Consider the following 27,895-nt stretch of genomic DNA (forward strand, 5'->3'; position numbering starts at 1 on the left):
CGCTTTATGCAGTTTGGATGTGTTTGGAGTAAACGCTCTATCCACTGTCACCACCTTGGAGCAACCTCTCTCACCAGTGACAGATCGCTTCTGTCATCTCAACTTCAGCTGCCACCTATTCAATCAGTATCGGTGCCCTTTAAAAAATCTCAACTTGGTCCTCAGAATCCCACCACGATCAGCCCCAACGCTAACATCAAACTGCTCCGCAATCAACTGATGCTGCACAGGACACAGGGCATCAGCACCCGACCACATTGCTGCCTGGGAGGCCAGGGATGGCCTCACCACAGCCAGATTTAATTCACTTGATGCTGTACACCCTGGCTGCCACATGATGCGCCAGGCTGGCACCACCCCACACCAACACCATAAAGCATCCCTACAATGCCCAAGCCATTCCTTTCACATGCATCACCATTGTGGGGGGTACCGTTATGTCTCACCATTCACTGCAACTCACTAAGCCACTTCCAAAGGTGCACACAAATCTGTCCAAGAAGGCAAAGTGTTGAAAATAAAGGTTTCAATGTTTGGCAACACATCAACAGGAACTTTACATGAACATTGGCTAAAAAGCCCAAGTGCCTACCATTGTGTGTTGTTAGTTGGTATGATTGCACTAGGATGAGGGTGAGTGTGAGGGGTGGCTAGTGAGATGGGGATGTGATAATGTAGATAGAGAGGGATGGGTGGAGGTGCAAGGTAAGTTGGTGTGAGTAAGGATGTGCAGGAGTTGGGTAGGGAAGGCAGAGTGATGGGGATGTGATGAGTGGCACAGTAGGATGAGGTTGAGTGTGGCTTTGCAGTAACGTTTCGTGATCTACTGAGATCATTGAAAGGTTTGCGCCACTGCAGCCTGGTCCTCCTGATGACATCTCTGCTTGTGCCCTCCTGTGCAATGTTCTAGCTGGCTGCGTTGGTGTCCTGGGGAGGTCTCTTCCACCCATGGGAAGGGAAGAGAACCTCCCTGTGTGCTGTGACTCCCTCCATAAGCGTACGGATGGAGTCATGGGAGAGCCTGGGTGCAGCCGTGCACCTTTGTGCAGTGCTTCTCAGTGTTTGTAGCACCTCAGTGCTGCAGAACACTGACAGCACCACTGTCAAAATGAATGTGGACATGGTCCCTTTAAGGAAACCGGCTGATGATGCGTCATCAAATGACATCACCAGAGCCGCTTCCTTTTAATTGGCCGGGAACCTCACAGGGCGGGCTTAACAAAGCCCAATCAACGGAAAATTCTTCTCACGGAGCGGGATAGAGCCGGGAGCGGGATCGTAACCCGCCACCGACCTCAGCCACACTGAACTCGCTTCGGTCAGCGAAATCGTGGCCTACATCTCTGAAGGAGTTCAAAACAATTTTACATTCTATAAAGCATAAAATACCGTCATTTGTCAGTGCAGTGTAAGCTAAAATCAAACATTAACGCAATATATAAAATCTACAGAAAAGGCACAGGTTTATTTCCAATTTTTGAGATAACTAAACATGGAAGGAGTATTTTAATTCATTACAATATTCAGTACATGTTTCATTAGAATTTATTCTACTTTGCACATTTTGTTTTATCCGGCATCGCAAAACGAAAGGACAATACAGATATATTCAGTCTTGGTTGAATAAGGTCACTGATTTTATTATTCCACACCCATTACGTTTAGAGCTGTAACGTGGCTAACTCTAGTGAAAACACCAGGGGCTACATTTTTGTGTTACTTTTTGATTGCTGCAGTTCCTTTGCTTAGATTACTTTTTATTGCTAATAGATAGCACGACCAATCAAGCTATTTTAGTGCGCATGGCCGTCACCAAATCACATCAACTGATCGCAGGTAACTCAATATAAAAGTATGGCAATAGCAAAATACTGCGGATGCTGGAAATCTGAAACAACAACAGAAAATGCTGGAAACACTCAGCAGGTCGGTCAGCATCGAGGAGAGAGAATAAGAGTCAACATTTCGGGTCGAACCCTTGAAGGGTCATCGACCCGAAACATTGACTCTGTTTCTCTCTCCTCGATGCTGCCTGACCTGCTGAGTGTTTCCAGCATTTTTCTGTTGTTATAAAAGTATGGCAATTGTGTCCTCTCACAGTACTAAATATTTTTTAATATTGGTGGTATTGGCGATTGACAGCACATCAGTAACATTGGCCACAGTTGAGGCCAGATTATACATTGGTGTTAGGAAAGACAGCAGAGATGCCAGGTTTGCCAACGTCATCTGTAGTGTTACCAGGGACTACACCCAGAGGATAATGGGTGTATAAAGTGAGCCTTTGTGAATGAAACATGGAAATCAATAAGATATTTTATTTACACAGAGATGGTGAAATTAACATCTAACCTGTGGTAACCAGATACATTACGTAGTTCTGAAGTTATAACAAGATAACACACAATGCAAGGGAACAGACTCAAACTGGAGGAGGTCCCAGAAATGATAAACCTTTAATTTCCTTTCAGGGGGCCACCCTGGACATTCTTGCCTCTATGTGCATTGAGGGAATAGGGAAGTTGAAGCCATAGGTCTCCTGCCAAGCTCAGGACTAGTACCATTCTGCTCTTGCTACGTCTCATTCCCCTTCTCACTCATTGACACAAAGACATACACTTAACCACAAAAACACCAAACTCTGTTTGAAGCCATCTTTTGGAGCCAGCATTCAAACATATGTACGATAGCAAAATACTGCAGATGCTGGAAATCCAAAATAACAGATCCGGACTCAATATCGAGTTCAACAATTTCAGGTCATAACTTCGGCCCCATTACATTTTTACTTATATTTTTTATCCACACCTTTGTTTTGGCCCTTCCCCCTTTTTCTCTCTCCCACATGGCAGCTGTCTCTCATTCTGCCAGCGCATTTCACACCTAATCTAGAGCCGTCTTTTGTCTCTCCACTAGTCCTATCACCATTTCGTCTGGTTTTGAATACCTCTTAATGTCTCTTCACTTCTCTTTTGTTCTCTCATCCCCATTTCCCAGCCCCCAAACTGGCCTTTTAATCTGTTTCATTTCCTGAGCTTTTTCAGTCTTGACAAAGGGTTTCGACCTGAAACGTTAACTCTATTTCTCTCTCCACGGATGTTGCCTGGCCTGCCGAGTTTTTCCAGCATTTTCTGTTGTTATTTCAAACATATGTACCTCTTCTGTTGTTTCAGTCCTAGAAGCCCACTAGTAGTGTCCGTGACCCTGAGCAAGCCAGTGCCTCACGGCAACCTACATCACTCTCACGGTACATGCAAGCATTAGCACGCACACCCCAGAGAATCCAGATATTAAGCTTGAGGAGGTAACACTGCATGAGTCACCGTATACAGATGAGGAAGGGCAAATGGGGGTGCGAGCCACATGGTTCCTTGTACATTGGGAAATGCAGCAATGCAGATAAATTGGGCAGTCGTGCCATGTTGCTATTGCTAATTTGTGGGAAAGAAGATGGAAGTGCTGGCTCTGTAGAACAAGGCACCAGTCACTTGTGTCACCCATGAGTGGGCAGCAGATTGGCTGATACTGCAGGTGATCCCGATGCCATTCTGCGAGGAGACAGGCAAGGAGGTCGAGGGAAGGAGGTGGCCTTGATTGTCCCTGGCAGTAAAATCCCGATGCTGGAAGTAACCTTGCAGCAGATGGCGAACCAAAGCCTCAGTCGTTGTCAGGTATGGTTGCTAGCATAATGGTGGATAGAGGCAGTTCACCTCTGGTGTCTCCTGATCTCCCTGGAATGCTTACTTTGAACTTCTTGGTCCTATTGCATGAAGTTCTGTGATAGGGACAGTGAAAAACGAGCACAACAAGGACCAACTTCTACCCCCTCACATCTTGCACAAGAATGGCAAGAAAAAGAATTACAGTGTATCTTTAAGAGCTCACTTTAATGTTCATTTTAAATGGACTGAGTTATCAGTGCGCTGGAAATGAAGGATATTGAGTACTGCGTGATAATCCCCTTAGGAAAAAAGACTTGCATTTCTATGGCACCTTTCACAACCACCGGATGTCTCAAAGCACTTTACATCCAAAGAAGTACTTTTTGGAGTGTAGTTACTGTTGTAATGTGGGAAACGCGGCAGCCAATTTGCTCACAGCAAGCTCCCACAAACAGCAATGTTATAATGGCCAGATAATCTGTTTTGGTTATGTTGGTTGAGGGATAAATATTGGCCAGGACACCGGGGATAACTCCCCCCCTGCTCTTCTTCAAAATAGTGCCATGGGATCTTTTATGTCCACCTGAGAGAGCAGACAGGGCCTCGGTTTAACATCTCATCTGAAAGACGGCACCTCCGACAGTGCAGCACTCCCTCAGCACTGCACTGGAATGTCAGCCTAGCTTTCTGTGCTCAAGTTCCTGGAGTGGGACTGGAACCCACAACCTTCGGACTCAGAGGTGAGTGTGCTACCCAGTGAGCCACAGCTGACACCTTATTTGAATGGAATTTTAATGTCTAATGAAGCTCTCACATATTCTGTCTAAGAACAAGCAACAATGATGGGAACTAGCCATGGAAACTTGGAAAGGGAGCCAATAAGTTTTAGAACTTGTTATTTTCTAGATCCTGCTGGCCTCGACTGGCATTTTTATCCTATAGTTGGCTACAGACCATTTCCTCCTTGAGACAGGAGGAGGTGAGACGGGTTGGGGGGGTAACGGTGGCGGGAACTGTCTAGCTGAAAGCAGCAAGGTATAGCTTGTCATTTACAGTATTCAAAGATAAATCAAAAGGCTGAACTGATAGAAAATGAGGAAAGAGAAATTTAAATAACAAAAAGTGGGGGTATTTTGTCTTTGTGCGATAGTGTAAAACAGGCAATATCAGACCAGTTGCCCGCTATACATCTCTCCCGCTTTTCATTTCCATTGACTTCCATTGGTCTTCCTCTTTTTACACTATCACGCAAAGTCAAAATTACCTTCAGTCTTGTTCTCTGAAAAGATAAAGCACAAGAAAATGGTTTTGCTAAAAGACAATTCTATTTGTGCTGTACATCTAAGAACATTAGTGAAAAATGAGACTTACACAAAAACGCTGGCGGTTCTAATCATCCTCCATTGAGGTATCATAGCTTTTAAAACCAATACCAATCTATCCATCGTGGATGTGGAATAATATCATGCTACAACATCAGGAGCTGACTGAATTAAGGTATATCTTTATCAAATTCACAGACAAAATACATTGTAATATGACAGGCGACATCATTCCACCCCCCAGAAGATACCATTTCCGCACAGTCTTCTTCATCATAGGCGTTGTTTGGCTCTCCATTCCGCCACTTGTTGAAGGCCAGCAGGGGTGACCCATCTGTAAAGACAAACTGGCCTTCCTCCTCTAGATCATTGACGCCAATGAATACTCTGCTGAGCCCTGCTTCGCTGATGTAAGAAGCAATGAGGCTGTTGGTTGCCTCATCTTTTGGCATTATGAGAAGTCCTCCTCGGTCACGACAATACTCATGGGCATCCGTGTACCTCTTCTCTTCCTTCACCAGCAGGTAAATCTTATTTTCTACCTCTCGTACTCCAGCAACAGCTGCAGGGGAGGGCAGTGCTGAAAAGTGAGCACTTTGATTTCTGTTATATTTAATAAGACATAAGCAGCTTTACAAAGACACAATTTTTCACCCATGCAAATTCCGATTTCAGTTGACATGCCTATGCCCAAGTTCAAAATGTCTTTTTACAAATGCTGCTGGAGGGGAAATACCAAAATGAATTTGAATATGGTCGCAAGGCTTGTTCCTATGCAACAAATGCAAAACGACTGTAAGAATTCGCAATAATTTACAGTTCTGAAGATTAATTATTTTTGATTAAAGAATCCCTGGGGGATATGCCTTTAAATTCTCCAGGGATAAAAATGGCCGTCAGACCGCATGGCCGAAGACAAAAGGACTTGGAAGCAGCTTGTGAGTGTGTCTGTGAAAAAGGGGTGATCAAAGATGGCTGCCCGACCTCGTGTCAGGACACAGAGACAATCGACATGAAAAAGGAGGATCAAAGATAGCTGACTAAACTGCCAATCAAAGGCAGTTCGGGGAGTTCCCTCCCTGCAGAGACAATCGATGTTTGTTTACAGGAACTGCTACTTTGTGTACACAAGGGATTATCCACTTCAGACTGCGGTTTCGGGTGACCACAGAACAATGGCCTTCTGTTTACACTCCTCCCAAGCTGTTTACATAGTAATACAGCTCCATTCAAAACCCATCAGGATGAATGGAAATGGTTCAATAGCCCATCACACACAATGAAGACACATCCAAACTGCAGCTTTACATTCAAAGCTCAGCACAGAAGAGACATTTGAACTAAGAAAAGGAACAGTTTAAAATGAATGGGTTTGGATGAATCACCCATTACTGGACAATGGGGCAGTTGGATCCCTTTTGTTTTAGTCCAGAAACCTCCGGAGCTGGGCGGGCCCCAAAATGGGGGTATAAAAGATAGCTTCCCAGAAGCTCTCTCTCTCTCTGGCCTTGCCTCCATGTGCCTCTACAGCGTGGGAGTCTGCCTGTGGAAGCGAAACACCAGCAGTTTACTTTTAAAACACTGGGGTGTTTTTTCACTTTGGGGCAGTGAAGATCTAAGTTCGCAGGGCACGGAGCTGGCATTGCAGTGGTGAGCATATATTTTTCTGGCCTTCCACAAGGCAACTTAGGATAGGCATAGGGGTGGGAGTAAAGTGGGAATTTCGTTAGAATTGTGATTTTAGTCGATTTCCCTCATTGTGTCCACTTTTCCACCCCTATTTAAGTAAGACAGTGTTGCACTTAGCAGAGAAGTGCGATGGTGAACACTGAATTCGGTATTTAAAACTGTATTAAAAGAGGAGTAGCTGTTTTAAAGTACTGTATTTAAAACTGTATTTAAAGGAGTGTTGCATCAAGCTCAAGTGCTGTGATGAACACTGAGTTCTGTAGCTATTTTTTAAAGTGCTGTAATTAGAGGAGTGTCGCACCAAGCAAAGTAGTGCTGTGGTGAACGCTGTTAGCTGTTTTTAAAGTAACTGAATTAAAGTGCTGTGTTTTTAAGTAAAAGTCACTAAGCTAAGGTGCTGTAGTGAGCAAAAGAGTTTTAAGTAAAAAGTGCTGGATTTAAAATAAGAGCAGTGTTGCACTGAGCAAGGAGCGCTCTAGTGGACACTGAGTGTAAGCAAAAGTGTTGTACCAGGCATAAGAGCCATATCGATTATTTTAAGTTGTTTCTTTCTTTTGTTTTCAATAAATACTGCTCTGTTTTGCACCCAAACCACGAGTCACGTTGTTTTCTGTCTACATCGCCACCAAATAAGTCCGGGGGTCAGAACTCAGGAATAGGGGAGCACTTCAAAACCGCAAGGGGGTCCCTGGAGCAGCTCAGAGGCTTCTGACTGGCCAGAGACAAATAACCCCAGCCCCGCTGCTAATTCCTTACACGTCGCACATTGGGTGCAAGATCCCGATACACAATATTGGACCCTTCAACGCAGTGAAGGGCTTTGGAGACAAAAAGGAGGAGAGGCAGTAACTCGCAAGGACTGAGTTGGCAAAACTGAGTTACAATGACTCGTGCCAGTTTTTAATATATGTAGTAGATGCAAGGTGCCTGTGTATTTTGAGTGTTGAAACCAAAAATTCACTATTGGAATTCCACAAGTTTGTGAATTTTAACCAGCTATTAAATGTCCTAGATTTTTTTTTTTAAGTATTACAAACCCCTGGTAATGCAGCAAATGCAGATATACACTATTACCTCTAGCATATTAAAGAGAATGAGAAAGTCAATCATCCTATTTACTGATTTTTGTTTTCAATTGCAGTACAAAGCAGAGGTTCTGACCACAATCTTTCAAACATCCCTCAATATGGAAGTTGTGCCATAGGACTGGAGAGCTGCCAACATAATATCTCCATTCAAAAAGGGAGAACAGAATCAACCAGGTCACTATGGACCATTCATCCTAACGTCAATAGTGGCTCAGCTTTTAGAGGCCGTAATACAAGGTCAAAAAATGTGGGTAAATTGAGTGTAGCCAACATAAATTTGTAAAAAGTAAGAACATAAGAAATAGGAGCAGGAGTAGGCCATACAGCCCCTCGAGCCTGCTCCGCCATTCAATAAGATTATGGCTGATGGCCTGAAGCTTCTGCTACTTTGCATTGAAATCGGCCAAACCAACGCAAAAGACGATGGGATTTTAAACCCAAGTAGCATCAAGTGTGACGTAAGGTTATCGACCTGAAACGTTAACTCTGTTTCTTTACCTGCCCTATTACCATCTCGTCTCACCTTGAATATCTCTTAATGTCTCTTCTTTCACCCCTCCCCCATTTCCCAGCCCCTAAACTGCCTTTTAATCTGTTTCATTTCCTGCCTTTTTTTCTCAGTTCTGACGAAAGGTCATCGACCTGAAACGTTGACTGTTTCTCTCTCCACCGACGCTGCCTGGCCTGCTGAGTTTTTCCCAGCGTTTTCTGTTGTTATTTAACATCAAGTGTAAATCGAGTTTCCGCGATCTTGAACGCCGATTTGAAAAAAAAATCATGCTGGATGCCGGCTCCGCCCTCAAAACTGGCCACTCCCCCAGATCAAAATAATCAGCAGGCCAATTACCCCCACTCGAGGAGGCGCTTCCAATTAAGCTGTTTTTTTTAGGCACTCAAGCACTAGTAGGCCCACTTTAAAAGTTTTTAAATATTAAATTTACTAAGGAACCGACTAGTGTACACCAATGAAACTAGTAAATGGTTCAGTATAGTTGTTTTTTTTAAGTCATTTTCAGCGATTTGAAAATCAGTTTACTCACAGGTAGTGTGCACTGGACACTTATTAAAAATGCTTATTTTTTGGTGATAAACCCATTTTCAGCTGCATTAATAAAACTGCACCAGGTTACCACTCTTGAATACATCAAGGAATGTTTTTAAATGCAAGGAAAAAAAAGAATAAGCAATTACTTTCGATCAGGCTGCCCAATTGCGCTGGTTTATGGAAGATTTTACACTCGTGATTATGCAAACGAGCTTGGGCCGAAACGGGAACTATAACTTCACTTCGAAAAAAACAGCACAATTTCAAGCGCCCAGATTGCTGATTGCACCCAAAGCGGAAACTCTACCTCAGCATAGTTAACAATTGTACAATTTCTTGTTGAGCCATAATGCGTTATAAACTAGCGAATTACTGCCTTGTATACACACACATGCCTGCACTTTGCAATTGTTCCAGTTTGAAAGATTAATGACTGCCTTTTAGAGCAAAAGTAAATTTCATCTGACAGTAAGAGGTGAAATGGCATTTCAATGCTATAGCAAAGAGGCCTTAGTATAAATGATCAAACTTACCATTTTTAATGAAATTGAGTTCATTTGTTAGCTGTGTCACAAGGATGTCCATTTCTCCAATTACCTTTCTGAGTTGGCCACATTCACAGGGTAAGCCTGAGGAGATTGTACAGGTCGTTACTCAGGCACAGAATTAAAGAAACGGACTTGACGTAAAGCAGAGTTATACCCAATAGAAGTTCTGATGACTCTACCTGGATCTCCGTTTTCCCCTTTTAGTCCTATTTCGCCATTGTCTCCTTTGTTTCCTGAAGAGTTAAAAAATAAGAATTTGAGATACTCGCGTTTCCACTCAGAACTAAAACTTCTCATCCCGAGTATCATCTTCATTTCTTCTGAACCCTCTCCTTAGCCTTGACGTAATTCTTAAAGTTAAGTGCCCACAATATTCTACCTATGGCCCAATCATAGTTTGAATATAACTGATGATATAACTGTTAAAATGTCTATAATATTTTTTAAATCTCATGTCTTGCACACACTTCCTGTCTATCACACTTTACTTCCTGTTGTCAACTTTTCCCATCATAAATTATTTTGTCCACATTTATCATGGAAATTGCCCATGTAAACTGGTCACAAGGTAATTATCAGTAGTGGAGCTCTACCATCTGAGTTTTGAAGCTTCTGGCTTCTCAGCCTGTACTATAGAGAAACCCCTATGCTCCAACCAACTCTACTTCTCTGTTTTCCAAATTTCTCCAAGTATTGCTATTTAACTATAAATAATCATATAAAATCAATGTATTGTATAAAACTAAGGACAAAATGCCATATTTTAAGTTGGGGACTAGACAGACTAGATGCAGGAAGGATGTTCCCGATGACGGGGGAGTCCAGAACAGGGGTCACAGTCTAAGGATAAGGGGTAAGCCATTTAGGACAGAAATGAGGAGGAATTTCTTCACCCAGAGAGTGGTGAACCTGTGGAATTCTCTACCACACAGGGCAGTTGAGGCCAATTCATTAAATATATTAAAGAAAGAGTTGGATATATTTCTCTAAAGGGATCAAGGGATATAGGGAGAAAGCAGGGACAGGGTACTGAATTTGGATGATCAGCCATGATCACATTGAATGGCGGAGCAGGCTCGAGGGGACGAATGGCCTACTCCTGCTCCTATCTTCTATGTTTCTATGTTTCTATTACATCTGTGCGCCCTGGTCTAATTATCTCCTGCCCTCTAACTCTGCTTCATCTGAAGATAACACTTGGTCTTGACTCCCCATGTGCAACGCCACAAGAGATCAAATAATATAAATAATTATGATCCTGTGACTGTAATTTTAAGAGCCTGTACTCCTGGCTGGGAGCCTTCCCGTCAGGAGCACCAATCGGAAATTCCAGCGCACACTCCAAATGGTCTGATAATCATGGATAGTGCACACCAGAATTACCCCATATCGCTTTACTTTAACCAGGCCAAAATGTACAGCACGTAGACAATAGATGCAATGGCTAACTGTCTGACTTTGTGCTCCAGGCAGGAAGCACCACCCACCAGGAGTACATATTGAACATTCTGGCTCAAAATACCCCATGATTTTCTGACCAAAAATGATGGAAAATCTTGGGAAATTTCTGATATGTGCTCCCAATGGGCAAGCTTCTTTGCCAGAAGGACAGATGCTTAACATTACCCTTATCTCTTTATTTAAACATGGCATGCAGGCCTGAAGCAGAAATTACGCTGTGGTCAAAACATTTTCAAACAGCGCTCCTATGTTGGCTCAATTGGTAAATGAATTGTCCAGTGTGGCACCAAACCATACAGACCAGGAAGTGCCATGATCTCTTTCTAGTCTGTGTTGAGATGGCTAACCTTGGGTGGAATATTAGCAGCAGCGCTATCACCTCAGCTTTATTTACAAGGGTAGTGGGAATATCAGCAAGGATCTGTTATTCAATAACCCTTATTGGGAGGGTGTTTGCATTTACAGATGTTGGGCGAGACAGGAATGGGCTTGACTGTGATGTCACAAAGGTCAGAATGCCTGCTAACATTCAATATGTGAATGGTCATTTGGGTGAGATACCAGAGGGCAGCCAGTATCTACAGGACCATACTGCAGCACCATGAGCAGAAGAGGAGGCGGGGAGGGGAGAAAATTAGATGGTGAAAATTTCAGACAAATGATAATCGGACATAACGCAGACTATTAAAAGAAATTGAATGAAATGGCAGTTTTATTTACTTAAATGTACACAATGCATATTACTGATAAACTGGAACTAGTTTCAGGAAACTTTCTGGTGTCCGGCATGGACGGGACCGACGTAGTGCCGGTTCATCAACAATTCCAGATAACCGAACGCTATAGTAAAAGATACGGACCTTAGAGCTCCGTATAAAGCAACAAACCCAGCTTCAGAACAACGTCCACAAGTTGCAAGCGTCTCTGTAGCTTAGCAACAGCTGCAGCCAAACCCTTGCCTTCCTCCATTTGTTGCTGTGCAAGTAATAAAAGTTAACTGAACCGACTCCTGAATTTTGCCGGTTAACCGACATTTCCGGTTATTTAGGGGCCGGTTAATCGAAAGTTTCCTGTATCATGTTAATAATGCATTTGCACTTTTATAGAGGGAAGTCATCCTGTGTGGGATGACACGGTACTTATTTCAGTAAATTTGCTAGATTGGTTCTAAAGCACCAGAAGTTGGATTGGGTGCCTCAACAAAGCAGCCTTTTTTCACGTATGAACTTAACTAGTAAGCGTCAACAAGCTATTTGACTACAGGCAGCCTCACATCTGAACCCAACCCTGTCCTCACCGGACTTCCACAAAAGTTCACTTTTTCCAGCAGGAATCCCTGAACTATCAGGAAAACTCCGGCTTCTTCCCCCTAGCATGGGGACACCGAGGTCAATCATAGCACTCTGTTGCTGGCTGAACCGAGATCAACTAATCCAGCCCAGGCCAGGGGGGGCAAATCTGCGGCTTTGCTAACACCACATAATGCCTTTACCCAGTGAGTCATTGAGGGAGCCATGTTTTCTGCCATCAAATTGTAACCAATCGCTTTTATCCCTCTTCGTCCAAAATCACCGGATTCAGTCAATTTGCTTTAGTGGAATCTGGCCAGGGTAGGGGGAGAGAGAGACATTAACTAATTTGGATGGATAGTGGCTAAGAGGGTGGAAATAGTCACTTTGATAGGAGTAGAACAATGATTAATGAGGAAAAACATGAGATGGGAAAGTTGTATCACAGAAAATAGTGTTTGGCTGGAAGAGGCATAAAATCCATACATCTGTTCAGTTGGATTGTGTGCCAGCGATTTTTTTTTACAAATAACAAGAAGAATGTTAAAATACCTTTTAACCCAACCGGGCCTATTTTGCCATGGCGACCCATTGCACCTTTTAGGCCTTTTTCACCGTTAGATCCTGCAACAACAAAAAAAGTTGTGGATTATTCAACAAAATCTTTCCAACTACTTTATTGCACGTAACTTCATAAGATTAATCCCTTCACTCCCCAAAAATTTCAGGAAATGTCTGTTATTATCAAGAACACGGTTTTGTGATTTTGAAGGAAATAAGACCATATGAGAAACGTGATCCCCCCCCAAAAAACACCTGTAAAAATCCAAGCAATAAAAATGAATTTCGACCTAGTCACCATAACCCTACAGCCCTGGTTACCATTGCCCACACAATTTTGTCGCACATGCACACAAGGAAGTTAAGTTAGACAGGTGATCTGCTGATCTATTGTCTGTGATGAAGATAAATGGCAAAAATACGTGGAGATTTCCAGAAATTATGTAGATTGATGTGTTAAAAATTAGCAGCAGTTGACATTTTGGCAAGGAGTCCAATCAAATTATGAACAATTTTGATAGAGTGGATAGAGAGAGAATGTTTCCACTTGTGGGGAAGAGCAAAACTAGAGGCCATCAATATAAGATAGTCACCAAGAAATCCAACAGGGAATTCAGAAGAAACTTCTTTACCCAAAGAGTGGTGAGAATGTGGAACTCGCTACCACAGGGAGTGGTTGAAGCGAATAGTATAGATGCATTTAAGGGGAGGCTGGACAAGCACATGAGGGAGAAGGGAATAGAGGGTTACGCTGATAGATTTAGATAAGGAAAGACGGGAGGAGGCTCGAGTGGAGCATAAACGCCGGCATGGACTGGTTGGGCCGAATGGCCTGTTTCTGTGCCGTATATCCTATGTAATCCAAGGCTTTTCTTGTAGGTGGTGTGAGCTGGTTTCAGTTAAGGAAAGAATGTGAGCGATGCTGGCAAAGCTGTATTTTTATTTCCCATCCTTAGTTACCCTAGAGGTGGTGGTGCCATCTCCTTGAACTGCTGCAACCCTGGTGATGAGGGTGCAGCCAGAATGGTGTTAGATAGAGAATTCCAGGATAATGTCCCAGCAACAATGAAGGATTACATAGAAACATAGAAGATAGGAGCAGGAGTAGGCCATTCGGCCCCTCGAGCCTGTTCTGCCATTTAATGAGATCATGGCTGATCATCCAAACTCAGTACCCTGTCCCTGCTTTCTCCCCATATCCCTTGATCCCTTTAGCCTTAAGAAATATATCTAACTCCTTCTTGAATATATTTAATGAATTGGCCTCAACTGCCTTCTGTGGTAGAGAATTCCACAGGTTCACCACTCTCTGGGTGAAGAAATTCCTCCTCATCTCAGTCCTAAATGGCTTACCCTTTATCCTTAGACTCTGACCCCTGGTTCTGGACTCCCCTGCCATCGGGAACATCCTTCCTGCATCTAGTCTGTCTAGTCCTGTTAGAATTTTATAAGTTTCAATGAGATCCCCTCTCATTCTTCTAAACACTAGCGAATATAAGCCTAATCGACCTAATCTCTCCTCATACATCATTCCTGCCATCCCAGGTATCAGTCTGGTGAATCTTCGCTGCACTCTCTCCATGGCAAGAACATCCTTCCTCAGATAAGGTGACCAAAACTGCACACAATACTCAAGGTGTGGTCTCACCGAGGCCCTGTACAACTGCAGCAAGACATCCTTGTTCCTGTACTCGAATTCTCTCGCTATGAAGGCCAACATACCATTTGCCTTCTTAACCGCCTGCTGCACCTGCATGCTTACCTTCCGCGACTGGTGCACAAGGACACCCAGGTCTCGTTGCACTTCCCCTTTTCCCAATCTATTGCCGTTCAGATAATAATCTGTCTTCCTGTTTTTGCCACCGAAGTGGATAACCTCGCATTTATTCACATTATACTGCATCTGCCATGCATCTGTCCAATCACCCAACCTGTCCAAATCATACTGGAGTTTCTCTGCATCCTCCTCACAGCACACACGACCACCCAGCTTTGTGTTGTCTGCAAACTTGGAGATATTACATCTAGTTCCCACCTCTTGATTGGTGATATATGTCCAAGTGAGGATGTTGAATGACTCGTAAGAAGTTGGAGGTGATGGTGTCCAATACAGTGCCCTGTGCTTTAGCTGCTCTGTTTTAAGCTACAATGAGAGTACTATGAATATAATGAACATATTCGCTAGCAACAATATTATATAGTGCTTTAAAGAGGGGGTGAGTTAACCTCACTCCACTGGCGGTCAGACCCTCAACACTTCTGTTAAAAAGTAGCAAATGCTGAGGTTTGAACTTTTTGTTCCCAAACTTTGGAGGTCCTCAGATTTAAACAGAAATATTTCAAAAACTGACATTTGATCCATAAATACAAATAAATATAAACACATGGAATAACCAGTTAGTCATTGGAGTCATTCTCTGGCTGACCTATGTTAGTGTGTGACCCCCTGTCCTTTATTCTAAACACAGGCCTGACCACTTACACGCAGTGATCATTAAAACAAACCATGTTCTAGTTGGTGAGCTAATGACAGCTTGAAGATTAATTGATGTCCATGTGACACGCAGGGGCTGTTAAGCACTGCTTGGGAGGTACAAATAAGAAGCACAGCTTGCGGGATGTTCTTCATTTTCTGAATACAGAAGATCACGGTGAAGAATTATTTTCAGATTATTCAGGCCACAACAAGCACATTTAAATATCCCAACCTGATACGTAAATATGAAGGATTCATATTCATTTAGTATACATAGTCACAACGCTCGACATTTCCATATTAACCTAAATTTACTTTAGTTATTAACATAATACCCACAGAAAGGATGTAATTTTCAGCAGAGCCTTCTACGGGCACTGGGAAATAAGGAATTGGTAAGAAGCCAATTTCTGAGCCTGTGGGAATATGCTGCAGGAGCTTTTTTTTTGAAAAAAAACACATTTACCATAAATGGATAACGCCATTAAGCATGACACTAGTTGCAATAATGGGATCCTTGTTGATTTTTTTTCCCAAGTTCTGTAGGAAGATAAGAACAGGAGTCGGCCATTCACCCCCTGAAGCCTGCTCCGCCATTCAATTAGATCACGGCTGATCTGCCCCTAAACTCTATTCACCCGCCTTAACTCCATATTGCTTGACACCCTTACCTAACAAAAATCTATCAATGTCAGTTTTGAAAACTCCAATTGTCCCAGTATCCACAGTATTTTTGGGAGCAGAGAATTCCAGATTTCTACAGAATTTTCAAAAAAAAAGTCCTTCCTGATTTCCCCCTTAAATGGCCCAGCTCTAATTTTAAGATTATTTCCTCTCGTTCTTGATTCCCCCACCAGAAGAAATCGTTTTTTTTATTCATTCATGGGATGTGGGCGTCGCTGGCAAGGCCAGCATTTATTGCCCATCCCTAATTGCCCTGGAGAAGGTGGTGGTGAGTCACCTTCTTGAACCGCTGCAGTCCGTGTGCTGAAGGTACTCCCACAGTGCGGTTAGGGAGGGAGTTCCAGGATTTTGACCCAGCGACAATGAAGGATCGGCGATATATTTCTAAGTCAGGATGGTGTGTGACTTGGAGGGGAACTTGGTGGTGGTGCTCCCATGCGCCTGCTGCCCTTGTCCTTCTAGGTAGTAGAGGTCACGGGTTTTGGAGGTGCTGTCGAAGAAGCCTTGGCGAGTTGCTGCAGTGCATCTTGTAGATGGTACACACTGCAGCCACGGTACGCCGGTGGTGGAGGGAGTGCAATTCTCACAAATATGCCCTGATTTCAGAAATCTGAATGACAACCAAAAACTCCCATTCCTACTGGGAGAGGAGAGAAGCTGTATAACACTGGCGGCACACTATGTTACAGCTTGCCATGAACAGAGGGACAACCAGTAAACTAAGAAAAGAATATATATAAACAATGCGAATGTATATTTATACACTCAGGGATATACCTGTTTATACACTGTATGAATAGAACTGCGTTTATGTGCTAAACCATAAATGTATTTTGATGCTTTGGCAACATAAGATGTAACTTATCATGCCAATAAAGCGATTTGAATTGTAAAAAAAAAAATTGCATGTTTAAGGTGATGGATGGGATGCCAGTCAAGCGGGCTGCTTTGTCCTGGATGGTGTCGAGCTTATTGAGTGTTGTTGGAGCTGCACTCATCCAGGCAAGTGGAGAGTATTCCATCACACTCCTGACTTGTGCCTTGTAGATGGTGGAAAGGCTTTGCAGAGTCAGGAGGTGAGACACTCGTCACAGAATACCTAGCCTCTGACCTGCTCTTGTAGCCACAGTATTTATGTGGCTGGTCCAGTTAAATTTCTAATCAATGGTGACCCCCAGGATGTTGATGGTGGGGGATTCAGCGATGGTAATGCCGTTGAAAGTCAAGAGGAGGTGGTTAGACATTCTCTTGTTCTAAATATAGTTTTTTTTTCCTGAGATTAGTAAATGGTAAGCATAAACCTGAAGTTGATTTGTTTCCCTTTTCTATTATGTCACCAGTCAAACGCTTATAGTCGGAGAGACCTGTTTTGCAATTTGCTCACAATAAGTTGGCAGCAAGATAAAATAACAAAATGGATACATTGGAGACAAAATGAACATATTAGAGGCTGAACTGATGTCATAATTAGAACTGTCTCTTCATTCTCAGAACCTGTGCAGACTGGTGAACCATTGAAAAATGAAAGCAGTCATACTTTCTACAGCATATAATATACATTAATATTCAATGATAGTATTTTTACATATCATTTTGTATTGTACAAACAGGTCCCCTGCCAATGTAAAATGTGTAATTTTGTATTAGGGTTTGTTACATAAAGAAAGGAAGAAATGAAAGTCCACACAATTTTAGCAATTAACTATGTGATGGTTTCTTGATGGAGGAGGGAGAAGAGCCAATGATTCTTTTGCCACAATATCATTAAGTGACAGAGACATTTTGATGTGACATTTTGGCTGGATTTTGCCAGCCCTGCGGAGGTGGGTTTGGAGGCGGGACTGCCAGGAAAATGGCAGAATCTGGGGGCGGGTACCCATCCCGCCCCCAACCCGCCACCGTGCCATCTTCCCAGGAGGTGGGTAGCCGACCCGCGCCGGGTCCCGTCTCCTGGAGGCGGGAAGGGGATTACAGCCACTTAACTGCCAGTTAACAGGTAATTAACAGGCAGCTAAGAAGATTATCCCCATTTTTCCAACAGAGGTGCGGGCTTCCCGACGTCGGGAAACCCCGCCAGGGTCACCGAGGCGAGCAGTGGGTCTACGAGGGTCAGAGGGGTGCAAAAGTGCGCTGTGGAGGTAAGTGATGGGTGCAAGTGTGGAGGGGTAAGTATGTGAGGTGAGTGGAAAGTTTTAGAAAATGTTTACTTACATTTGTTTCTTCCTGCAGGCTTCAATCGTTGGGGATGCGGAGAGTCTCGCACCTCACCGGCAGAGATGACAGATGGCTGCTGCATTCTCCGATGCAACAACCATCTAATTTCTGCTCACAAAAGATGTTTGATAAGTCTTGAATACAAGGGCCTAGAAATTCGCTATCGCCGCGCCAGGTCGTTAGCGCCCGAAATTTAGCGCTCGCCCGGATTCCCGTAGCACCCGCCTGAAATTCAGTTGCAGCGCCCCAAGACGGAGGCGGGCGCTATTGCAGGGTTTGGCCGCCTCGCTTGGGGCGATGAATGTCACTTTCAGGCGTCCAGCTCCCGCTGCGCCACCCGATGCGGTGTGGCAGGCTGGGGTACTGCAGGCCTCCTCCTTCTCTTAAGGAGGAGCTGCCTGCAGCCGTGAGATCGCCGCTGGATTCCCCCGGCAAATGAGCCCGGCACCACGGAGAAGTGCCGGGCTCGCGGGAGTCAGACACCAATGCCGTGGGGGGGTGGTGCAGGAGTCCGGGGAGGGAGGTGCGGCCAGGCGGCCGCCAGGAAAGCGGCTGGCCGCCCCTCCACCTTTATGCGCCGGCCTCTCGGAGCTGCAAGGCCCCGTTTTTCAAACGCTGTTTGCGGCCGCTACGGGCGAGGCGGTCGCAACTGAATTTGGCCTTCGGCACGGAATCGCGTTGGAACCGGGGCGCTGCGCACACCGATGACATCATCGGTGCCGGCGCAGCGCTACCGGCTAACGCTGACTTTAGGGACCAACTGAATTTCGGGCACTAACAAACTTCCGGCGCAAACCACTCTTTAGCCAATAAGTGGGCGCAAACGCGACTGAATTTCTAGGCCAAGGACTCATCAAACAACACAGAATGTCAGTGTCTGACAGCTTCACAGAGCTGTTAAACGATGACAATTTGACAGATGAAACGTCATACGCTGACGTTCTCTGTAACCAGCTTCCCCTTAATTGGCCTGCTAAGCCCGCTGGATGGGCTTAACAAGGTCAATCAAGGGAAAATAGCGTGGGTTGGCCACAAGTTGATGGAGGCGGGACTGAAACCCGACAAGCAGCAGTCCCACCCCCAACGCGCCCCCATTGGCAAAATCACCCCCTTTATGTTTGTGTGTATTTAGAAACCAATGAAATAATAGTGCAACGCTTTTCATGAAGTTGACACCCCCTTTTCAAGAATTTCAATATAATCCATTTTTAGTTAACGGAGCCAGTCCTAGAGACTTTGATTAGAACCAGTTCCATACAGATGGGATTGAAGTGTCCCTCCAGCAGCTGGTAAGGGCTTTAAATGAAGAGATTTTCAATCTCGATTTCTGTGTTTACAACTCAGTGAGTTAGTCTGTGCCGACAAATTTTGCTGCCAACTAGTTTATTAACGAAGAGGTATGTTTGATTATTTTAGAAAGAAACACTTTCTCGTGATTATTTAGCTGTTTTATCACCTGCCAGTCAAAACAATTTCCTCCTGTCAAATTCGTAACAGTGACTGCAGAAACCCAGCCATTCACGACTCCTCTCCAATAATGATGTTTTCACACTTCTCCAGCACCTAAATTAGCAGCAACAAAATTGGGAATGCACAAAGCTTAATGGAAATCACCCAAACATTTTGCAAACCTGCAACCTAGCCCCCAACTCCCGACGGCGGTAATTCTCACCCAACCCAGCTTAGGGTGTCAATCTTGACAAAGATTTATATTGAAGTCTATTTATATTGGGGGGAAAAATACACTTACAACATCATCACCCATACATGTCACTTGTTAGCTGTGAGGTCATTGTGTGAGCTGCCTTCGAGAACCTGGTCAGCTATTTAGTCACATTTACTTTGTTATCATTGACACCTCGAGCAAAAACAGACCCTAATTTTCTTCTTTTAACGCCGAGCCCACTCACCACCTCCATCCAAAACCGAGACTGGGGACACACCGTGTGGAACGATCACAAGTGTAAAATTACATCCATTTTTTCTTTTTCCCTCCCCCCTTTTGTTTTTCTTTTCTTCTTGTTTCTTTCATTTTGTTGCAGTATTTCACAAATTTTTTGAGCAGCTTAGCAGGTCGCTAGAAAGCGTGTGCGCTACAGATCAGGGTGCGCTCCAGGAAGAACGAAGCATTATAATAACAAGTTGTAAGATGGTCTCCCATCTGAATCAGTGGATAGTGGAGTGCCAGTAGTTGTTAAACCAGATATGTCGATGCAGTGTGGGCAGCATGCTGAAGGTACATTTCAGTCACCACTCTTAACTCTTGAGCTAACTTTGTACATGTAGGGAAGACATTTAGCAAAACATTTATGAGTTAGATATTCAACTAATTGCAGAAAACCTTGTTTAAGTTACCTGCTTGTCCAAGTGGGCCAACTTTTCCTAACCTTCCAGGCTCTCCTTTTTGCCCCTTTTCCCCAGGTTCACCTGGAACAGAATGTAAACCGTAACAGCATCATTCTCATCAGCAAAACAGCTGCACAGAAATAATACAACACGTCTGTATGCAAATAGGATCCTCGTTATCCCCTGACCCAGGCGAACTTCAAAGGTCATTACCAAACAACACGTAGGTGGCCATCTCAGTCAGAGATGCCATAGGATAGCTGGTGTTGGAATTGGCAAAAAATGATCACATTGATGGAGTAGGGGTTACTTTTCTGAGGTTGAGGTGGGGGCCGGGGGGCAGAGGTACATTGTTGGGGCAGCGCAGAGGGAGCTCTCCTCTGCGCCTGGTGGTGCGATACCTGACCCGCGAGTGCTTGATGCCAACACTGCATACCCGAAATGGAAAGAGCTCCACTCTCCAGCACTAACATCCCTCACCTCCTAAAACTTTAAAAAAAATAATCTCTTACTATCTTCCCAAATACATAAGAAATTATGATCTTTTATTGAAACATACCTCAAAAACAGGAGTTAGTCCTTTCAAGAAATGTATATGCAATACTTGGTTACTCAACAATACCGAGCAATAAATTGAAAAGTTTAAAATTGACCCACAAATAAAAAAACAACTTTTTTCCTCCACCATGGGTGTGATTCAGAAAAAGAAAAAAAGAACTTGCATTTAGATAGCGACTTTCACGACCCCAGGACATTCCAAAACGCTTTACAGCCAATGAAGTACTTTTTGAAGTGCAGTCACTGGTGTAACGTGGGAAACGCAGCAGCCAATTTGCGCACAGCAAGCTCCCACAATCAGCAATGTGATAATGACCAGATAACCTGTTTTTAGCGATGTTGGTTGAGGGATAAATATTGGCCAGGACACCGGGGATAACTCCCCCTGCTCTTCTTCGAAATAGTGCCATGGAATTTTTTACGTCCACCCGAGAGGGCAGACGGGAGCCTCAGTTTAACGTCTCATCCAAAAGAGGGGACTTCCGACAGTGCAGCACTCCCTCAGCACTGCACTGGAGTGTCAGTCTAGATTTTTGTGCTCAAGTCCCTGGAGTGGGACTTTGAACCCACAACCTTCTGACTCGGAGACAAGAGTGCCTCCCACTGAACCACGGCTAACAAAGACAGCCAGATGAAACATTTAATGAGATGGCCTCGGACAATGGGACCTCTTTAAAATGCTTTCCACAGCCATTCATACCATAGGGATTCAAACGCCTCCTCCCTTTGAGCTTTTCATAGAGCTGATTTTAAGGAGATCTTGCCAGTATAATTATCACATTGAAATATAAACTGTATTGCCTGCATATTACACTGTAATCACTATCACTTATTGAAAGTGTAATCTGCTACCTGTACATTGCAGGGTAATTATCACATTTGGAATTAAATCATTAGTGCTCGAATCCTAGATTTTAATTACTATCACAGGCCACCTGGGATGGATGGGAATTCCACTTTTACAATATACAGTAACTCAATATTACCTCAGCCACCTGATAATAGAAACTAGCCAACTAGACTCATACATCTAAACAACAATAATCATTGTACATGGCTCACACATGCGAAGAATAGGTCTTTGGTTAAAAGAAATGGCACTGGTTTTAACAAAAGTAGCATTTAAATTTAATTTTTAGGCTGATGTTTGATGTTTGCGCCTCCAAAAATTGTTCCATTAATTTTCATAATTAAGATACCACGATTTTCATTATGCAGGGTACCTAGCTGTGCTTTCTCATTCTACTCAAAGTCATTTCTTCATTTTCACACTTCACGTTCCTGTCATGTTGCTAGACACAAGCTCGGTGCCTCTACTCAAAAGTAAGCAGTTCCACCATCTCAGCTGTTATCATCCACAGGATTTTTTTTCCCCCCAACTGGTGCCCATTCCATTACCATTTGAGGTATCAACCTCCAGCCATACAATGCACATGTCCTGACCACTGCACTCTTCTCACTGCAACATGTTCGAATATTGCAAACGGACCACTCATTATTTTAGTGTAGGCAACTCTGTTCTCTTAGTCGGTACCCAACATACTCAAGGATATTATCAAGGGCGGGGTCCAGGCTGTGTCTCTCTGGATTAAACTGAAAATAATAACAGCAGTGAAACAATACTGGCTGGCATTATCGACCACCAAGCAGTGAGAAAGAAGCAGAGAAAGAGATTTGTAGACAATTCAAATAGGTTTGCAGAAGTAATAGGATTTGTAATGGCGGAGGGGCTTAACTATTCAAAAGTAGACTAGCACAGCATTACCAATGGTCAAAATGGGGAGGAGTTCATAGAATACATTCAGACTGTTTCCTAAGTCAGTATGTTATGAGGAAGTCGAGGAGCAGATGCAGTATGAGGTTTGATACTGGGTATTGAACTAGGACAAGTAAGCATACTGAAGATAAAAGAACATTTCGCGGCCAGTGATTATAACAATTGGGCTTACAGTCAGAATAGATTAAGAAAAAATAAATAAGCCAAGATGTTCAATTGGAAAAGAACATTTTAGAACAATGATCAAATCCAGATTAACTGGATAGAAAAATTGGCAGATAAACCAGACGGCTAGCAGTGCATGGCGTCTAGACTAAAACATTCTGACCAGGACATTCTGACCCATTTCCCAGCCCCCCAAACTGCCTTTTGTTTCATTTCCTGCCTTTTCTCTCAGTCCTGACAAAGGGTTTCGACCCGAAACGTTGACTCTATTTCTCTCTCCACGGATGTTGCCTGGCCTGCTGAGTTTTTCCAGCATTTTCTGTTGTTATCTGACCGGGACTACGTGGGTTGTGGCAAAGGCCAAAATTCCATGGATGAATACGGAGTTTAGGTCAGGAATAAAGTCTAAGCAAGGGAAATTAAAAAAAATAATGATAAAATAATGGTAAGAAAACTTGAGGAGATATCAAAAGCTAGAGAGAAACAATGGGAGATTAGAAGGGCTAATAGAGTATAAAAAAAGACTAACCGTCAACATAACGAGTGAGAAGAAAGACTTTTATAGGCATATCACAAACAAGAATAAGTCAAAGAGGTGGGGCTACAAAGGGGAAAAGAGTGTAATCTTATCGTAGAGAATAAAAGAATGGCAGATGTGTTTAACAAGTATGGTGTTGCTGTATTTACAGAGAAAGGTGGATGGAAAACTGCATATGTGGAGAAACCACGGGTTGATTTTTAAGTATTAAAAAGGAAACTGTATTAAACAGGTTAATAGGACTTAAGGTTGAAAAGCCATCAAAAGCTCAGATGGTCTACATTCCAGAATTTTAAAAAAATTTGGGGGGGGGGGGGGCGTCGCAAGGAGTGACAAAATATTAGTAGTACTAACCAAAATTGACCAAAATGCTTTGGAAACGAGTATTATACTGGAGGGTGGCAAATTATACTCCCCTGTTCAGAAAAGGGAAAGGGATAATAAGCCAGATAATTATAGATCAGTTATACACGCAAACAAACTGCTAGACAATGATAAGAGATAACATTAGTGAACACTTTGAAAGACATGAGCTAATTAGGGACAGTCAATGTGAGTTTGCACAGGGTAGTTCATGCTTCTCTAAGTTAATCAAATTCTTCAAGAAAATTATTGAGCATATAGAGAGAAAGGAAATGTAGTGGATATGGTGTCTCTGGACTTTCAAATAGCAGTTAGTAAGTGCTACATAAGAGATTTATTTCAAAGAGTAAGGTATTAAGGGTAAACTGGTGACATGGATCCATGTAAATGGTTGTTTCTCAGATTGGTGTGTTCCTCGGATCTGTGTTCAGACTCCTTGCTTCTCCATGAGCATAAATGGTTTGGGCATGGGCACAGAGAGATATACATGAACACTTTCTGGAACCACTAAATTAGGAGGTGTGGCTAACTGCGAGGAATTAACAGGAGAATAAATGCAAGTTGGGTAAATGGGCAGAACTGTGGCAAGTGCAGTTCAATATAATTGTGCATTTTGGGGAAACAAACAGAATGGAAATATAACCTAATTAACTACAATTCTCAATGAAATAGAGGCAGAGATATGGGTAGGGATACATGTTTTTAAAAGCCGAATTGCAGGTGGAAAATTACAAAGACAAAGAGGTGATGGTGAATCTGTTGGTTAGGCTACAGTTGTTTTGGGCACTCAATTATAGAAAGGATATTGAAGCCACAGAAAAGGTGCAATGCAGATTTACCAGGGATGAGTGTCAGCTTGGATCAACTGGTAGCAGTCTTCCCACCGAGTCAGAAGGTTGAGAGTTTAAGCTCCACTATGGATTCGAGTGCAAAATCTGGGCTGCCATTTCAGTGCAGTTTTTAGAGAGTGCTTCAATGTCAGAGGTGCCATCTTTTGGAGGAAGTGTTAAATTTAAGATTAATAGTAACAGCATAAAGGGGGGGGGTGGTTAGAAGACATTTTTCATGCAAAAAGAGTTATTGAAGTCAACTTAATCGCGGCATTTAAGAAGGAATTAGATAATCGCTTGGAGGGGAAATATTTAGGGGAGATAGGATTAGATAGCCCCAATCTGAAGCTAGCACTGGCACAGGCAGATTGGGCTGAGTGTTGCCATTTATGAAGATGTTCTTTGAATAGCTCATTCCGAGCTCCAGTGTACCTGACAATGAATGCCAGCAGGCTATTCAACTGTGAGAGGGCATTACAGATGAACTCAATCCTGTCCTCATCCAACATCTGCACACCTTCCAGCAGGGCTCATTGGATAGTGATCAGGAGCGGGCTGCAACAGCTTCATCGACTCTACTGCTGCCTTGGCTGAGAGCAATGAACTCAGCACAGATAAGGAACTAAACTTTATCTGTATTTCTTAGCTCACCACTGGCCATTGGGTTTGCTAAATGAGTCATCAGGGAATCTCTGTCCACCTTCATTTGCTGCACCCTGCAAAAAAAAAAACCCTGCACCATTTGCTGATGGAAAAAATACACACTCTTGTTTTGCACCCAACGAGATATAATGGCATCAATTATAGCACTAATGTAATGTCATGCAATTTAGTGATAAGTGCAACAGTAATAAAATGCAGTCCACAGTACTTCACAAATCACAACATGTTAAACTGAATATACATCTACCTTTCAGACCAGGGACTAGGATCTGTACTGAGCATGATTCGTCTGCTATATGTTGAGATTCTCCAGATCTGAGCAAGGACAGGAACAGCAGGCCAATTAGGAACACAAGTAAAAACAGTCCGCTGTTCATAATGTCCACAAAAAGTTCATTGACTCCTAAAGACAGAAATTCTTTTATAAATAACCATCACAGTAGTGAGATGAAACAAACATATTTTAACTTGTTAAATGCAAGCTGTGCTGAAAATTGTCTTCCACACTCTTCTCCCTGCACGTTCATTGTGTTAAAAGTAAAACTTATCACTCCATCTCCTATTCTAACTTATTCTTCCCCCACTCCCTCCAGAACACCCCTCCCCCCACACCCCCCTCCACCCCCCTCCACACCCCCCTCCAACCCCTCCACACCCCACCTCCTCCCCTCCCACCACCTCCCTCCCTCCCCCAGCCTCCCCCCTCCACACCCCCACACCACCCACCACCCCTCCCCACCCCCTCCCACCCACACACCCCCACACCCCCCACACTCCCTCTCCCCCACACCCACCACACTCCCTACCCCCCACACCCCTCCCCCCCCACACCCCCTCCCCCCAACCCCCCGCCTCCCCCCCACACCCCTCCCCCCCACCTCCCCCTCCCTCCCCCCCACCCCCCCACCTCCCCCTCCCTCCCCCCGCCTCCCCCTCCCTCCCCCCCACCCCTCCGCCTCCCCCTCCCTCCCCCCTCCCCCCCACAACCCTCCCCCATCCCCCCGCCTCCCCCTCCTCCCCACAACCCTCCCCCCACCCCCCGCCTCCCCCCCACCTCCCCCCCTCCCTCCCCCCCACCTCCCCCCTCCCTCCCCCCCGCACCTCCCCCCTCCCTCCCCCCCACCTCCCCCCTCCCTCCCCCCAACTCCCCCCTCCCTCCCCCCACCACCACCCCCTCCCCCTCCCCCACACACCCCCCCACACCCCCTCCCCCCCCACACCCCCTCCCCCCTCCACACCCCCTCCCCCCCACACCCTCCCCCCCACACCCCCACTCCCCTCCACACCCCCTCCACACCCCCTCCCCCCCTCCACACCCCCTCCCCCCCCACCCACTCCCCCCCCCACACCCCCAAAGTCCTCAAATTTGCAGCACTGTTCTTGGTTTTTATTCCTTCAATCTTCAGGCTTTTACTTTCCAAGTTTGGAATTACCCAAACCCCGATATTCCTCAGTTGTGGAAGCATGAAAAACCATCTGATCAGAGTGGGTGGGGAGAAATTTGGAGCTCTCAGCTGCACCAGGTCTTTATCCCCCATTTCTTTTAATCAAAATTTCAGCGTAAGTGGTGACATGTGCTTCTTGCGCTTGACCCCTTCAGCGCAGATTTCACAGCACGAGGAAGGACTGGCGCGATTATGTCATCCACCAGCCTGCCCACCGGTTCCACCCGCCGCCCCTCCAACACCCCCCCCCCTTGCCCCAATGCTATGTGTGTCTGCACAACAAGGGCACATCCATGACACGGGCAGAAGTTCCACACCACCCAGGACTTTGCCCCACAGGAGACGACCACAAGAATTTCCAGGCCCTAAAGACTACTTCTGAATTTACCTGATCTTAACTTATTTCAACCAGCGCCTTGCATGACGGGACTTAGCTCTTCACTTTGATTTCTCAATCTATAAAGTGCTGTTTCCCCAAACTGGCGAGTAAACGACATCAAACAGAATAATGATCATTGCTAAATTCAAACGGTGAGTCTGTCAACCATTCTTCAGACAGGCTGAAAACCTCAATTTTTAAAAATTCTACAACTAAAACTGGAAAAAACTTTGCGCTATTTAAGATTACGATCAGAATGACATTTTACTGGTTAAAATTAAACAAAGTCTACTAGTTCTCAAAATGTTTTGAGCAGTTCATGAAAAACAAGTCCATCAACAGTGAATTCTTGGGAAATGGCTAATGTTTTAGCACACCAAAATTCCAAAACTGTTTAAAGAGTTAAATGATTCTCATTTAGAGCACTCTAATACCGTAGATAGATCTTTAGTAACCGCCAAAATAAATCTGTTAGCCCTTACGGTCTTTTGCCAGTGTGCTCCCTCTTCCTTTTAACAGCCAGGACCACGGGCCGTCATTTGGAAACTAATATTTCCGATATTTAACTAAGTACGGAACCAAAAGCACACCGAAAACTCCTCTTACCTTATGATGGAAGACAGAGCAGTGAGCGAGGAATCATCCTGAGCCTGCTCTCCCATCGCACAGACGGACTTTATTGCCGCTCTTGTTTACCAATGTTTGACAGTTTTTTAGGTTGACTGGTTGATATAGCCTGCCCAGGGAACCAGCTCAGCAAATCAAAGAGCAAAAATTGTAAGCCTGACCCAT

At 44.2% G+C, this 27,895-nt stretch overlaps 1 protein-coding gene across 3 annotated transcripts; it reads right to left on the reverse strand.

Moving 5' to 3' along the window:
• Positions 1-2,007: 2,007 nt before the first annotated feature.
• colec11 (collectin sub-family member 11) lies at positions 2,008-27,881 on the reverse strand. 3 transcript variants are annotated; one of them, XM_085996395.1, is made up of 7 exons: positions 27,710-27,881; positions 25,527-25,594; positions 20,395-20,466; positions 12,657-12,728; positions 9,534-9,587; positions 9,340-9,435; positions 2,008-5,564 (listed from the first exon to the last, which is right to left on the reverse strand). In XM_085996395.1, the coding sequence occupies exons 1-7, from the start codon at positions 27,763-27,765 to the stop codon at positions 5,155-5,157; spliced, it is 828 nt and encodes a 275-aa protein (XP_085852521.1). In that variant the 5' UTR covers positions 27,766-27,881; the 3' UTR covers positions 2,008-5,154. The 3 variants fall into 3 exon arrangements, with proteins under 3 accessions (XP_085852521.1, XP_085852522.1, XP_085852520.1); XM_085996396.1 differs by having other exon boundaries at positions 2,008-5,546; positions 25,527-25,682; positions 27,710-27,816; XM_085996394.1 differs by having other exon boundaries at positions 25,527-25,682; positions 27,710-27,816.
• Between the last annotated feature and the right edge of the window lie 14 nt (positions 27,882-27,895).

This window comes from Somniosus microcephalus, chromosome 9 (genome assembly GCF_052327205.1).
Source record: "Somniosus microcephalus isolate GS21.2 chromosome 9, FLI_Smic_1.0, whole genome shotgun sequence".
NCBI lineage: Eukaryota > Metazoa > Chordata > Chondrichthyes > Squaliformes > Somniosidae > Somniosus > Somniosus microcephalus.